Source organism: Petromyzon marinus, chromosome 24 (genome assembly GCF_048934315.1).
Source record: "Petromyzon marinus isolate PM22_M1 ecotype Great Lakes invasive population chromosome 24, UKy_Petmar_22M1.pri1.0, whole genome shotgun sequence".
Taxonomy (NCBI): domain Eukaryota; kingdom Metazoa; phylum Chordata; class Hyperoartia; order Petromyzontiformes; family Petromyzontidae; genus Petromyzon; species Petromyzon marinus.
The window spans coordinates 17,627,680-17,640,314 of NC_133690.1; the positions used below are offsets into that span (position 1 = coordinate 17,627,680).

Genomic DNA, 12,635 nt, shown 5'->3' on the forward strand with positions numbered 1-12,635 from the left:
GGTATCCATTTGGAAGACGTCACCTGTTCATGATTATTAATGAGGGAGGCTGGCCCACGTGGAGTGACGTCACTGCAGGACACAGACATTCTTGGCTGTGTCCCCTGCCCACCAGTTCAGTTTAGTTCCAGCTGCGTAAGTGGATATCTGCATTTTTCTGAGATGCCATTAAGAGGCTGCAAGCATCCGGCAGACGCATTTTGCTATGTCTGCGGCCAATTTATCAAGACGAGCGAAAAAGTGCTCTGTGGAAGCATCTGCTAAGATGTGTGAGGCCTACAAGGCATATTTCGGCATGCCTGTCGGGGTTCAAGACAAACCCTGGGCACCTCATTTCACCTGCGAGTAATGCAAAAAAACTCTGGAAGGTAATATGGACAATTGTTGCTCGGAATTTAATATTCAAATTTTTGTTATTTCATTTTGAAAATTGTAAAAGTTTTTAATTTAAAAAATTGTTACAATTTTAAATGTTATTGAAAAAATATATACATGAAAAATGTTACAAGAATCGCTTACACATTAGTCATGGGTGAAATAAATATCTTTTTGTATGACGGTAAAGAGGGGGAAAGAGAGCAATGAAGTTCGCTATCCCAAGAATTTGGCGGAAACCCACTGACCACTGAAGCAACTGCTACTTCTTCAAACGTCAGACTGGCAATAATGCACCTGCTATCACGTATCCGGACCTTCCTTCATCTATTGTGCCACACTACCATGAGCTCCCCGTACCCACTCCCCCGGAGAGAGAGCAGCCATCTTTAGAAGAGCGCAGCAAGTCAGAGAGCGAGGAAGACGTTGTAGATCCAGATGACAATTTCAGAGGTGGAGCTGAGGAGAGAAACCCATACTACCCCAACCAAAAATACCTAAATGACATGATTAGAGATCTTGGGCTGACTAAGTCCAATGCCGAGCTTTTGATGTATAGGCTCAAGCAGTGAAACTTGTTGGATGAAAGTGTGCAAGTCGCAGATCAGAGGAAGCGTCAACAACCTTTTTGCAGCCTTCTTCACCCGTCAAGATGGGCTCTGCTTCTGCCACAATGTGACCAGTCTGTTCGAGGCAATCGGAATCGCCTGTAACCAGAATGAGTGGCACCTCTTCATTGACAGCTCATCCAGGAGCCTCAAAGCCATGCTGCTCTATAATGGTAACAAGTACCCGTCTCTTCCCCTGGCTCACTCGGTGCACCTCAGAGGATTACAACAGCATCAAGACCTTGCTGGACGCCTCGAAGTATGATGAGTACGGCTGGGAGGTCATCGGATACTTAAAAATGGTGGAATTCCTGATGAGTCTCTAAGGTGGTTTTACAAAGTTTCCCTGCTATCTTTGCCTTTGGGACAGCAGGGACACCAAGGTGCACTACCACAGGCAGGACTGGCCACAGCGGACCGAGTTCTCAGTTGGGAGGAACAACGTCAAGTGGGAGCCACTGTTGGACCTCCGGATGGTGCTGATGCCACCACTGCACATCAAATTGTGCCTTATGAAACAATTTGTCAGAGCTGTAGATAAGGAGTCGGCAGCCTTCAAGTACCTTCAAGACTTCTTCCCTAAGCTGTCTGAGGCAAAGGTCAAAGCCGGTGTCTTCGTCGGACCACAGATAAAGAAGATCCTGGAGTGCAATGAATTCCCCAAGAAGCTCACTAGTAAGGAGAAAGTGGCTTGGAACAGCTTTGTCGCAGTGGTTCGTGGCTTCTTGGGCAATCACAAAGTCGAATACTATGTGGAGCTGGTTGAGACTCTGGTGAAGAACTACGGCACAATGGGCTGTAGGATGTCCCTCAAAATCCATATCCTTGATGCTCATCTTGATAAATTCAAGGAGAACATGGGAGCGTACTCGGAGGAGCAAAGCGAGCGCTTCCACCAGGATATACTGGACTTTGAACGCCGCTACCAAGGACAGTATAACGAGAACATGATAGGAGACTACATTTGGGGACTGATTTGTGAAAGTGATTTACGGTATAATCGTAAATCTCGAAAAACTACTCCTACAACTGTTGTAATCATTTTTGTATTACTTTAGTATAAATACATGTTTATTTTGATTCATATGTTTTTTTCTGACGTTTCTCATTGAAAATAGGTACATTGCAAAATATCACTATCCTGGTCACAAAAGCTAAGTTTGTGGGGCATAATAGCCATTTTCTATACTTTTTATGCATAAGCACTAACGAAATAACACTACCCAGGAAGAAAAATTGTGTTACATAGTGTAATCATTGGTGTTGGGGAGAATATAAATAAAATAATTTGGCAGGCAAGTGTCCTTCACAAATCCGTCTCTCCACAACAAAAAATTAAAGCATTTCTTACGCATCCTATCGGGCGCACGGCTTCATGGGAGTTTAACATTTCAACAGCATTTATTCAGATACAAGCAAACTCTGGACCGGTTTCAAAATGACGGTCTCATCGGCAGATACAGACTTGCCGCTGATTGCATAGGCATTGTATATAACAAGGTTAGTGTCAGAATCAGCACGACCAAACCACAGTGCCAATCCTCCCACCTCAGCTGTTTAGCATAAAACAAATAAGTTTTGTCAGCGGAAACGTTCGACTTTATTTTGAAGTTGCAATTAACAAATACACATTCAAGCTGCCTGTTAATTTCTGCGCGCTTAATTTAAGAGAAAACGTTTTGCGTTGCCAAACAAGATTGTAGGCGTCATCGCGATGAGCGGCACTTTGTACCAGGCCCGATTTATTTTGGGTATCGTAGACCTGGCCCCAGTTGGTGTAGCATATGGTCCTTCTGTTTACGCATTCATAAGCCTGCCAATGTGTTTTTCGCATTTAAAAAATTGTATTAAAAATATAAATCAAAAGCAATGCGGCACACGTTATGGTACGGTTTTCCTTTAATTTCTAATGCATTTTAAACTACTTTTTGAGATAAAAAAATAGCAATTTCTTTTTGGTAAGTGCAAGGAGATGTGCAAAACAAAGCTGATTGGAAGTAAAAGTGTAGTGTTGGGCAATATAAGTTCGCATGAATATTTATCAGCGCACGTCAATTTACCTCTGCCACATCCGCTATTCTTTACACGTCAACACACGTTGAGCTTCCAATATTGTAAGGAATTCACATTACTACCAGTACCAACAAAGGACCGAAGATTAGCGTGCGCGACCAGGCCTGTCGAACATGATTGACACTCGGCCCAGGTTTTGGGATTGCGTCTTATAACCTGTAGACTAGATTCACGCATTTCACCTGTACCAAATCTGTATCTGGTCCCGTCAAGTCAAGTTTATTTTAACCAAGTGAGAAATCGAGAGATCCAGGATGGGGTCTCGTTTGCAACAGTGACCCCGGTGATCAAAATCACTAAAGCTAAAGAAACTAAAGTACAGCACTGAAGCGAATAGCAATCCATTAAAAAGGAACTGCGTTGCATTGGAAATATAATTTTTTCACAAACATTAATCAATGTTCAGTAATACATTCCTTGTAGCACAAGGCGGCTTGTGCAGATTTTTTTTACACTGATCTTACGATATTCGAATTTAAGTTACGTAAACATTGAACAGATATAGGGTTTGAAAGTTTCGTGCAGCAATATAAAGCTGAAATTACGGGTTTTTTAAAATCATGTTTGTTTTTTCTCGCGCCTATTTTTGATCTCCCATGTAAAATAGCCAAGCAGCTGGCTACACGGGACCATCATCAATTTAACAAATTAAAAAAACTCAACACTCAAACTTAGGGACATTTTTTAATCTGAAATTTTAGCGCTCGTTTTTTCCCCACGAGATATTGGTAACCGTATGCTTCTTGCACCACTTTGCATCTCCCGTGCTCAAAAAGAGTTTAATCTTTGCGAGTTCTCTACCCGCTTAGAAATAAAGTTCAGGCGCGTGCATGCATGCCTGGTCGTTGAAGTTGTAGCATTGTAATATTGAAAACTAATTAACCTGTTCTGTAACTATTGCTGACACAGGAATAATATCCTCCAACCGCGGCCTTATTGAGAAGTTTTTTTAGGTGATAATAAAACCACCTGGCATTTTAAATATTTTGCGAGGTAACTTTCTTTTATGGTGCACTGCATGAATTTACATTTGGTATGATCTTCTATTTTAGTTAATATCTCACAGCATTCTCATTATATTGTATGGAGTGTTTCATTGCATAGAGTAATATCTGGCAGAAGGAAGGGAGCGTTGGCAGTGTGTGATAGAAAAAACCTCAGACAATGACTATATGTATGTATATGTGTATTAAATGAATTTGTTTAATATATTTTTTCCTAAAAATGTTAATTAATTGTGCCACTAATTGCACTTCGGAAAAGTGAACTGGTAAAATGAGTTGTAATTTTTTTTATAAATCCGATTGTAGTCGTGAGCAAAGTGCATCGCGATAGTTGTCACATCCTTACGAAGACTAATCTCGCGGCTCATCGATCCCACTTCATGCGATGGTCGTCTCCGTAAAATATGACAAAATTGCGTGTCACGGTGTCACCGTTTTATCTCCCGTTTATAAACGCGGCACGTGACACGTTGTGAATTACGGGCGACCTCCCCGTTCCACGCCGCCCGCTCTCGGCCCCGCGAGTGAAAATTACGGCAATTATCAACGACCCCGTTGCCGGCTGGCCGGTGGAAGGTGGGGTGGGTGGCTGTATTCTTAATGGCGTGGCCGGTACTTTGCGAGCCGCTTATCCGACCACCTCCGCTTATCCTGGCTCGAGCAACGACAGATCCCCCCCCCCCCTCCACTCCCCCCCCGCGGTACCGTTAGACAATTAGCGGGCTGCCAAGCGCACCGACGCTTTGGCAAAACGAGCACCGCCCCAAAATGGGGGGACGGGGGGGGGCAGGCGCAGGCGCGTCGCTATTATCTTTAATTGTCTGTAACGTCAGCGTCGTTATCTCCGTTAACCCCCGCAACACCCCCCCCCCCCCCCGTCGTGGCCGTGTCGTTTGTGCGTCTCAGCTGCGGCATGGTGTGCAGGCGACTGCGGCAACTGGTGGAACACGACGCACTGTGGAAGGCGCAGTGTCGCCGCTACTGGCTCGTGCGACGGTGAGCTGCCGACTGGCACTTCCCACCACCCGACCCACCACCCGCCCCCCCCCTCGACCGTGCGGCCGCTCGCCGATGTCCCGTCGACATCGCCGAGAGTGTTGTGTGCGGCACGCTTGGAGAGGTTTTGGCTTAAACATGCACTCTTTTCGCGAGCGAGTGGTTTTTTTTTTCTTCCCCGCAAGTTAAATATAAAAAGCGAGGCTTGCCGTGGAGTGATAGCACCCAGGACCCTGTATGCGTGGCGGTTCAAACAATAGTCCAAGTTTATTAGACCCCCACCACGCTTATGTCTACCCGAGTTAGATTCCCTCTCACAACCAACAACAGTGGCAAACATTTGAACTGGGTCTCCCCTAGGTCCACTTAAATGACGACCTGGTGCAGTGTGTAAACATCAACACTGGAGAGACAAAGGCGGCCGGGCGTGTTGTTGGCCACCCACCCATTCGTGCGCTGTGCCGGCGCACGAGGGAGGTGCTGCTCCGCTAACAGGACTTGCTCCTACAATAGTGTCTTTTTTTCAAATAGCCCTCATTCGCACTCAAAGTTTACCCGTGAATTAATTTCGAGAAAATATTGACTGTGCAATTATAGGCTTTGTCATCTTAACATGCTGCACACCTACGTGACTTCGCGTGCGGGGTATAAATATTTCATAATATTGAGGAGGAGGAGGAGCCTTCCACCTTCTCAAGTTTAATGAAAACCAAAACATTTGGCATGTGACATTTGTGTAGGAGTCGGAGCATTTAGCCCCGAGGACAGCTTTAATACGTGCACAAAGACATATTAGATGCCTGGACAAATTTTTTTTCTCTTGATATCACAATGAACGTGATAATTAACTTCATAAATGCCACATTCGGCAGAGGCGGCGATATTATAATTAAGTGGCCCCACAGAGCTGTGTTCAGTTTTTTTTGTTTTTGCTGCCACCATGAAAGCGGAAGGTGGATTTTTGCCTCGGATTTAAAATAACGGCCAGACCCCAGTGCTCATTAAAGTTAATCAGAGTCGTAAGTCTGCGAGATCGACGACCGTGCAATCATTACCCCGTTGCAAATGTCCACAACTCTCTTCGAGCGATAAACCACGGTTGCGTTAACACAAACGGTGTGCTTTTTTTTCTAATTGCTTTAATCAACCCCTGTGTGTGTGTGCGCACGTGTGGGAAAGTAGCGAGTGGTATAGATCGGTTAGCGTACCGCGCTACAAACCTGGCGGCCCGAGTCCCATTCCCGGCCTCGGGTTAACATCGATGGTGATTCTCTGATACCATTCCTTTGTTCATATAATTATCACCTAGGTTGACTCTGCTTTAATGAATACCTGGTGCGGTGTGTAGTAAACAGTAGCGCTCGGGGGACATAGGCGGCCTGGGAGTGGTGCTGGCCAAAACCATCTCGGGCGCCGTGTCCGCCTTCATAGGTGATCGCTTAACAGCTCTTGCCTCGGTAGCCTGTGGGTTATATGGGAGACCTGTGTCTTTGTGGGAAAGGGGCCAGCTTGTAAAGAATCAGAGAGCTTTGCATGGGTTTTGGGGGTGACTTATTTATCTCCCTTTAGTTTTTACTAAACCAATATTACAGAATTATTAAAATAAAAAATCTGATGCAGTGGAAGTGAAAACAAATCCCTAAAGATAAATCAACCACACAGACTCATGCTAATTATTCAGCCGGGTTGTTTGTTAGGGTTTGAGCTTGTCATACGTTGTTAAGTTCATTGCGCTGTTTGTTTTTAAAGTCAGTGAATTTGCTATCGATCTCCCACAACCTTTGCATTACATTGATTTTCGTAGAGATTTTCCGAGACGCTAAGATGTGGAGTATGGGGGGGGGGGCAGTGGGCTTAGTTCTGTGAACGATGATCCTTGATCGTAATCGGAGCTGGAAAGATCTCACTTTATAACAAGGTAGTACAAGCGCTTCTTTTTCTTCTTACTTTAACAACGCGTGGTTGCCCACCCAGCGACCTGGAATGGGGGAGGGTGCACCGTTATTGGATCATCAATGTCAAGAAAAAAACACTGCTTCATGAGTCTTTATAAATATGTACATTTATACATACAGATTACGTATAAAGCGGGAGCATTCTGCACTTCTTCAATGGAGCAACAGCAAGATTATCCGAGCTCTCTCCTGAAGTCCTCTCGTCGTGGCCAGCAGACCTCAACATTAGCGTTTAACTCCAGAACGTATTGCCATCGTGCGCAATAATAAAATGGAATGTGTGGCGAAAGCAGACTGCCCTATGAGCCAGGCGATCCGAGTTCGATTCCCGGCCACGGCTAACACCAGTGGCAAGCGATATCCCAACGGGAACTGGATCTCCCCACTTTGCCATTTTTCAGTTTTACGCTGAATGTTATAGGCCCCCATCCTAAAGACGAAGGTGCCTGACAACCCAGCAGGAATTGTTTAACAGGCCTGACTGCTGACCAGACCCAGAAAGTCAAAACTGGTTCAGAGGTTGCCTGCGTAAACAGTTGCTCACTTTGCCTTCTCAAAGGAACATTGAGGCGCTGGTGCTCATCTCTTGTTCGCAGCCCTGCAGAGCTAGTGGTAGAAATTCCACATTCCTATGACTGATCGGCTGAGTCAACCCCCAAGCAGGATTTGAACTCATGACCTTCGGATTGCGAGACTCTCGCTCTGCCACTGAGCCACCTGGCCAGGCACTGCTGGCCATGTAGCTGGTGAAAGAGAAGGAAGTCTGTGAAGTTATTTTCCCTCCACCGGTGTCAACTCTGGATTTTTTCGGAGGTCGACTGTCAACGTACGCCAGCGCTTCCTCGCTGCACACGACGTTCACTGAGCTGGCGCCACTGCTTGCTATCATCACCACCACCACCACGTCAGTCTTTGTTTTCCTCTTGCCCCCCTGCTACCTTCCATTGTTCCCAAGGAGTGCGGCATGGCAGTAGGGTTTTAACACCACGTGTTCCACAGTGCATCCCGCTTTCCTCTGTCCCACTCAATCCAGCGTCTTTCTCTTGTAATCCCGCGGTTTTCACAAACATCTTTGTTCACGATCTTTCTGGTGCCGCATCCTAGTCTCGACATCAGCGTGCTCCCATCACAGCATCAAAAGCGCCTATATTCTTCTCGCGTTCATAAACAATTCTGAGCCCGTGTTCCAGGCAGCGTCCTGTATTTGCCGGAGCAGGCCCGTGTATTTTTTATGCTCACTTTTTTCCCCGTTGGTGTGTTTGGGGAAAGAGCGGCGTGATTTTAATTCGGAAATGTTTTTTTAAATATTGTTATCGTGGTAATAATAACTCATGTCTGTTTGTGGACTTATTATTGTCACGTTCACAAAGACCCAATACCGCTTCGCAATTATTCAGCAATTTCACGTAATCAATAAGACCTGAACACCATGCATACACATGTGAAATTACAGTCTTTTGTGCAGGTTTTATCTAACAGAACTCGAAACATGCGGTCATGTCGTGAATTATTTGCACATTAGCATGCATAGTATGAGCCTCTTTTGCCGATCCACTGCTGCATGTGGGCCCCTCCCCCGCACTGCGTGGGTCGTGGCCGTTGTTTCACCATACTTCACCACGCTGGTCAGCACGGGGCGGGTCACTGAAAGTGACGAGCCATGGACGTGGTAGCGTAGAATCGATGGATTTTTCTGCAAATGCCCGTGACGTAGCAAGAGCCTTCGAGTCACCCGTGGTAGCCTGGCGTGCATGGGATTCACCCCCATCCAAGCACTATCCAGACTCTACACTGCTTAGCTTCCCGGATCTGCCAAGATTGGACACATTACTTAAACCATTCCATGTTCAGCCTGGCACATATAGACGACGATGAACAGTGTCTCCAAAGTTACTGTTTTCGATTAACCTGATCATTATTATTGCATGGTTTGAAAGGTTTTATTGGAGAATGATAATTTACGTACGGGAGTCTTGGTTTAAGAAAGGCGCTGTGAAAAGAAATGAAGTTTAGATGGATTTGATCGATCCTACGTGAGGATATATGACCATTTCCTCTTTCGGGAGTGTTTTTCATGTTGTAAAATATCCGGAGCTCCCAGCCAGAACCCACGGTATATAAAGCATCACACTTGTATGACCACACACACACACACATGGTTTCGCAAAACCATTTGCCGGACTGCCGTCGCCAGGCCATCGTATGCGCCTGATCCTAGATGGTGGTGGCGACGCTGCACGTTGCTGCCTGCACGTTGCTGCCTGCACGTGGCTGCCTGTGGAGGCAGCAGTTAGGGTTGGAGGATCACGCACACAGATCTCAAACTCCCCATGGGCATTAACGAGATGCCATACCATGGTTTGACAGGAGATGGAAGTACAACGAATGGTCAACTCCATCTGTTACATCTGGGTGGGTTTTCTCCGGGTGATCCAGTTTCCTCTCAGATGTTAATTGGGCGATACATCTCGGTGGGAAATTCGCTTTTTTTCCCGCACGCCTCCGAGTCATTCTCTTTCTTCGAGAGCGAGCAAATGCCTCGCGACATCGCGTTACAAGCCGAGCATATTTTTATTATCCCGTCAAGACTTTGGAAGCCGAGCAGGCGCTGGGCCTGGGTCGCGCTCTCCTCTGGGCGACCACCGTGCGCGCAAGCCAGGTGCGGTGGGTGTCATGAACGATAGAGGGCAGCGCAGCAACGTGTTCCTTCCTTTCCCCACCTTCGCTCGCCAGCGTGGTGAAGTATGGTCACAATAACCTTACCGCTACCCGCACGACGCCGTGGGGGGGGGGGGGGGAGGACCGCCCTCATCCAGCTGCGGATTGAACACGAGGGGCCCTACGTGTTTTTTGTTTGTTTTTGTTTTACGCGGCCGCGTGCGCGTTCTCACCCCGCAGATTGTGAACGTACGCCGTACAGTGTAGCACTGATCTCCCTCCCTCGGTAGCAACGGGCTGATTATTTATTCATTAGGATAAGCGTTTGGCCCGGTTCACAAGTGATACGGGCCGACACTTTTGCCGTAGCCGGTGATGCTCACTCGGCTTGGCAGCGGAAGACTTTGCTCGTATTCTCACACAGCTCCGTGGGGGTTTTTTTTTATCTTCCCCCTCCCGACTTTAAACGAGGCTTGGAATAATAATATATTTTTTGCGAGGGACCCCTTGTGTGGGCTCTGCTTTGCTTAATTCATAAAATGTTCATCAAAGCGCAAGTCTTGTGCAATAATTGGTAATCGCCCGCTCGCAATTCTGAGGTTCATACGTGATTAACATCGGCGTTTAACACCGGGTCAGTTGGGCGAATGGTCGCCGGATTTTTTTCATTTATATATGTGAACAAAAAAATCCAACCAACTCTTTTCTCTCGCGCCTGGTACGCAGGAGGTCATGGGTTCGATCCCGGACCCTGACAACGCCTGGCATGTATTTGGAGCACATGCGTTCTCTCTCTCTCCCCGTGGTGGTCGTGCAAATTTTTTCCAGATTCCTCCGGTTTCGCAAACCCCCCCCACCTCCCCCTTGCACGTTTGTAAGCGTGTATTTAGATTATTTGGAACGCTAATATAAATTCCCGCATGTGACGATGATATCAGCCACTTCGATGAGCTATCGTGTTTGGCCAGGTCGCCTCTGAAAAAAATAGACACTTTTTTTTTTTCCCCGATTACGGACTCGGTGGCTCGCCCGGATAACAAATCTTGGCAGGAGGACAAATCATTTCGGCAAATGAAATAGATTTTGTACAAATGAAGTTACCGTAAATTAGCATAAAATCACCCTCTCAACCATTCTCAATCAGCCAGTGGATGAAGGCTTTTCAGGGGTATTTTTTTTATCCATACCTCACCATTCTGGCCGTTGTGTCCAGGAATTGGACTCGGATCACTTTCTCATTCTGTAATATTAAATGTAATTTTACATATTAAATACATAATAAATGATTATAAATTGAATATACATGAATAATTATTGTTTAAACTCCCCCCTCTACCCCCCATAATTGTTGTTTATTTTGTGGTCGTCTAATCTACCACAAGTCTTTGCGGATAAACTTTTTGCCAATATGTTGATCGCTAAATGAAATCCATGGAATAAGAGTCGACTAAAATTCCGCAGGTTGCCGACGAGTAGACTCAGACCACGAAGATTTAAATTTGCTCGGGTGGCCTGAGACGACATTACTGGATTATGCTACGTCACGATTTGGCCAAATTTGTGGTTTTGTACCCCCCTCCCCACCAGCCGCTCAACCAAAGTTTTAACGCACCGATTGTCGCCGTCTCAGCTCGCCGGTAACTCGGGAGGACAATTCTCACGACTGGATTTCAGCAATCGGAAACAAAATTCGATCGAGACAATTTAATTTGGAGCTCTTTTACCAACAACCTCGCCCAATGCCGGCCTTGACCTCCGGCGAAATGCCACATGAAATCGCCAACGTTTCAGCTCACTTTTCTTAACGAAACCACGTTTTTTTTGTGTGTGCCGGCAAAACAAAACCGATCGGCGCGTAGGCCCAGGCGACAACTCGGTTTGTTCGGTTGTGTCGCGTCGGCGGGAAGGGTCGTGCCGCTGAACATTTTACAGATCGTTAACGTGGCACCAAACCAAAAATCAATTGCGAATCAAGACTTTAAACGCACCGACCGAATTAACCCTTTCTCTTCCCGAGACGTCTGCAAGTTGCGGAGCGGCTGTCCCCCCGTTCACCGCTGAATCTCGGAACACGCAAGCTGTTCGGCGTTAATTGTATTTAGAGAGACATAGTAGCGCCGTTGTTTTTAAAGACGTTCTCACCGCAGAGAACCGTAGCGACAAGACCGCTGCACTCTACGATAGCCAGCGCCAAACTGTGCCATACGCCCTCCCCTATGGCCCTGTGGGAGCTTCGGTATCGACAAAGTTATTGTATTTCAGTTTTTCTTGCGGTCCTGTACCGTACACGTCCGTGCACTTTATATACGTATGTCACACATCTACCGTACACGTCCGTGCACTTTATATACGTATGTCACACATCTACCGTACACGTCCGTGCACTTCATATACGTATGTCACACACCTACTGTACACGTACGTCATCGGAATGCAACCACAAGGGCAAAACCGATGAGGTACGCATACGTACGTCACGGGGAACAGGTTAACGGTCGCTGCCCTGACGTGTTGTGCTCTGGCCCGCGCCCTGCAATCCGACGGCGACACAGGCTCCCCGCGGGAGTGGCGTCGTGGAGGGAGTGCTTCCGAGAGATGTTCCGCGACTTGGGCCGCTACGTCGGCTGCTACGCCGAGATTAAGGGGGCCTGGAATGACCTGGAGAAATTCCTCGGCGAGAACTGCCCGGCGCTCCTCGGCAACCTGAGAGGTGATGGATCGCGCCGCGCCACACACCGTCTTGCTTTGCGCACCGTGATGGATGCCTTTGTTCCCGTTCCTGCTCGCGCCTTTCTTGCATTTGGGGGTCTGTTTATTTTTTATTTTATTTCGAGCGTCGACGAAAAGGTCAGGTATTTGTAGCCAGAACTAAGGAATGTCATACTCGGATACAGACAGAATGCGTTTGTGTTTTTTTTAGTTTTCCGAATAACATGTGCCCGGAGGGTTAGGTTTCATTGGTTGGT

General features: G+C 46.7%; 1 protein-coding gene across 4 annotated transcripts in view; it reads left to right on the plus strand.

Moving 5' to 3' along the window:
- Window positions 1-12,635, plus strand: part of FBXO3 (F-box protein 3) — a 128,389-nt gene that overhangs the window by 10,178 nt on the left and 105,576 nt on the right. For all 4 annotated transcript variants that reach the window (XM_076069483.1, XM_076069482.1, XM_076069484.1 and 1 more), the window contains exons 2-3: window positions 4,967-5,056; window positions 12,222-12,379. In XM_076069483.1, the coding sequence (XP_075925598.1) occupies window positions 4,974-5,056; window positions 12,222-12,379 (241 nt within the window). In that variant the 5' untranslated portion in view covers window positions 4,967-4,973. The remainder of the gene's footprint in view (window positions 1-4,966; window positions 5,057-12,221; window positions 12,380-12,635) is intronic.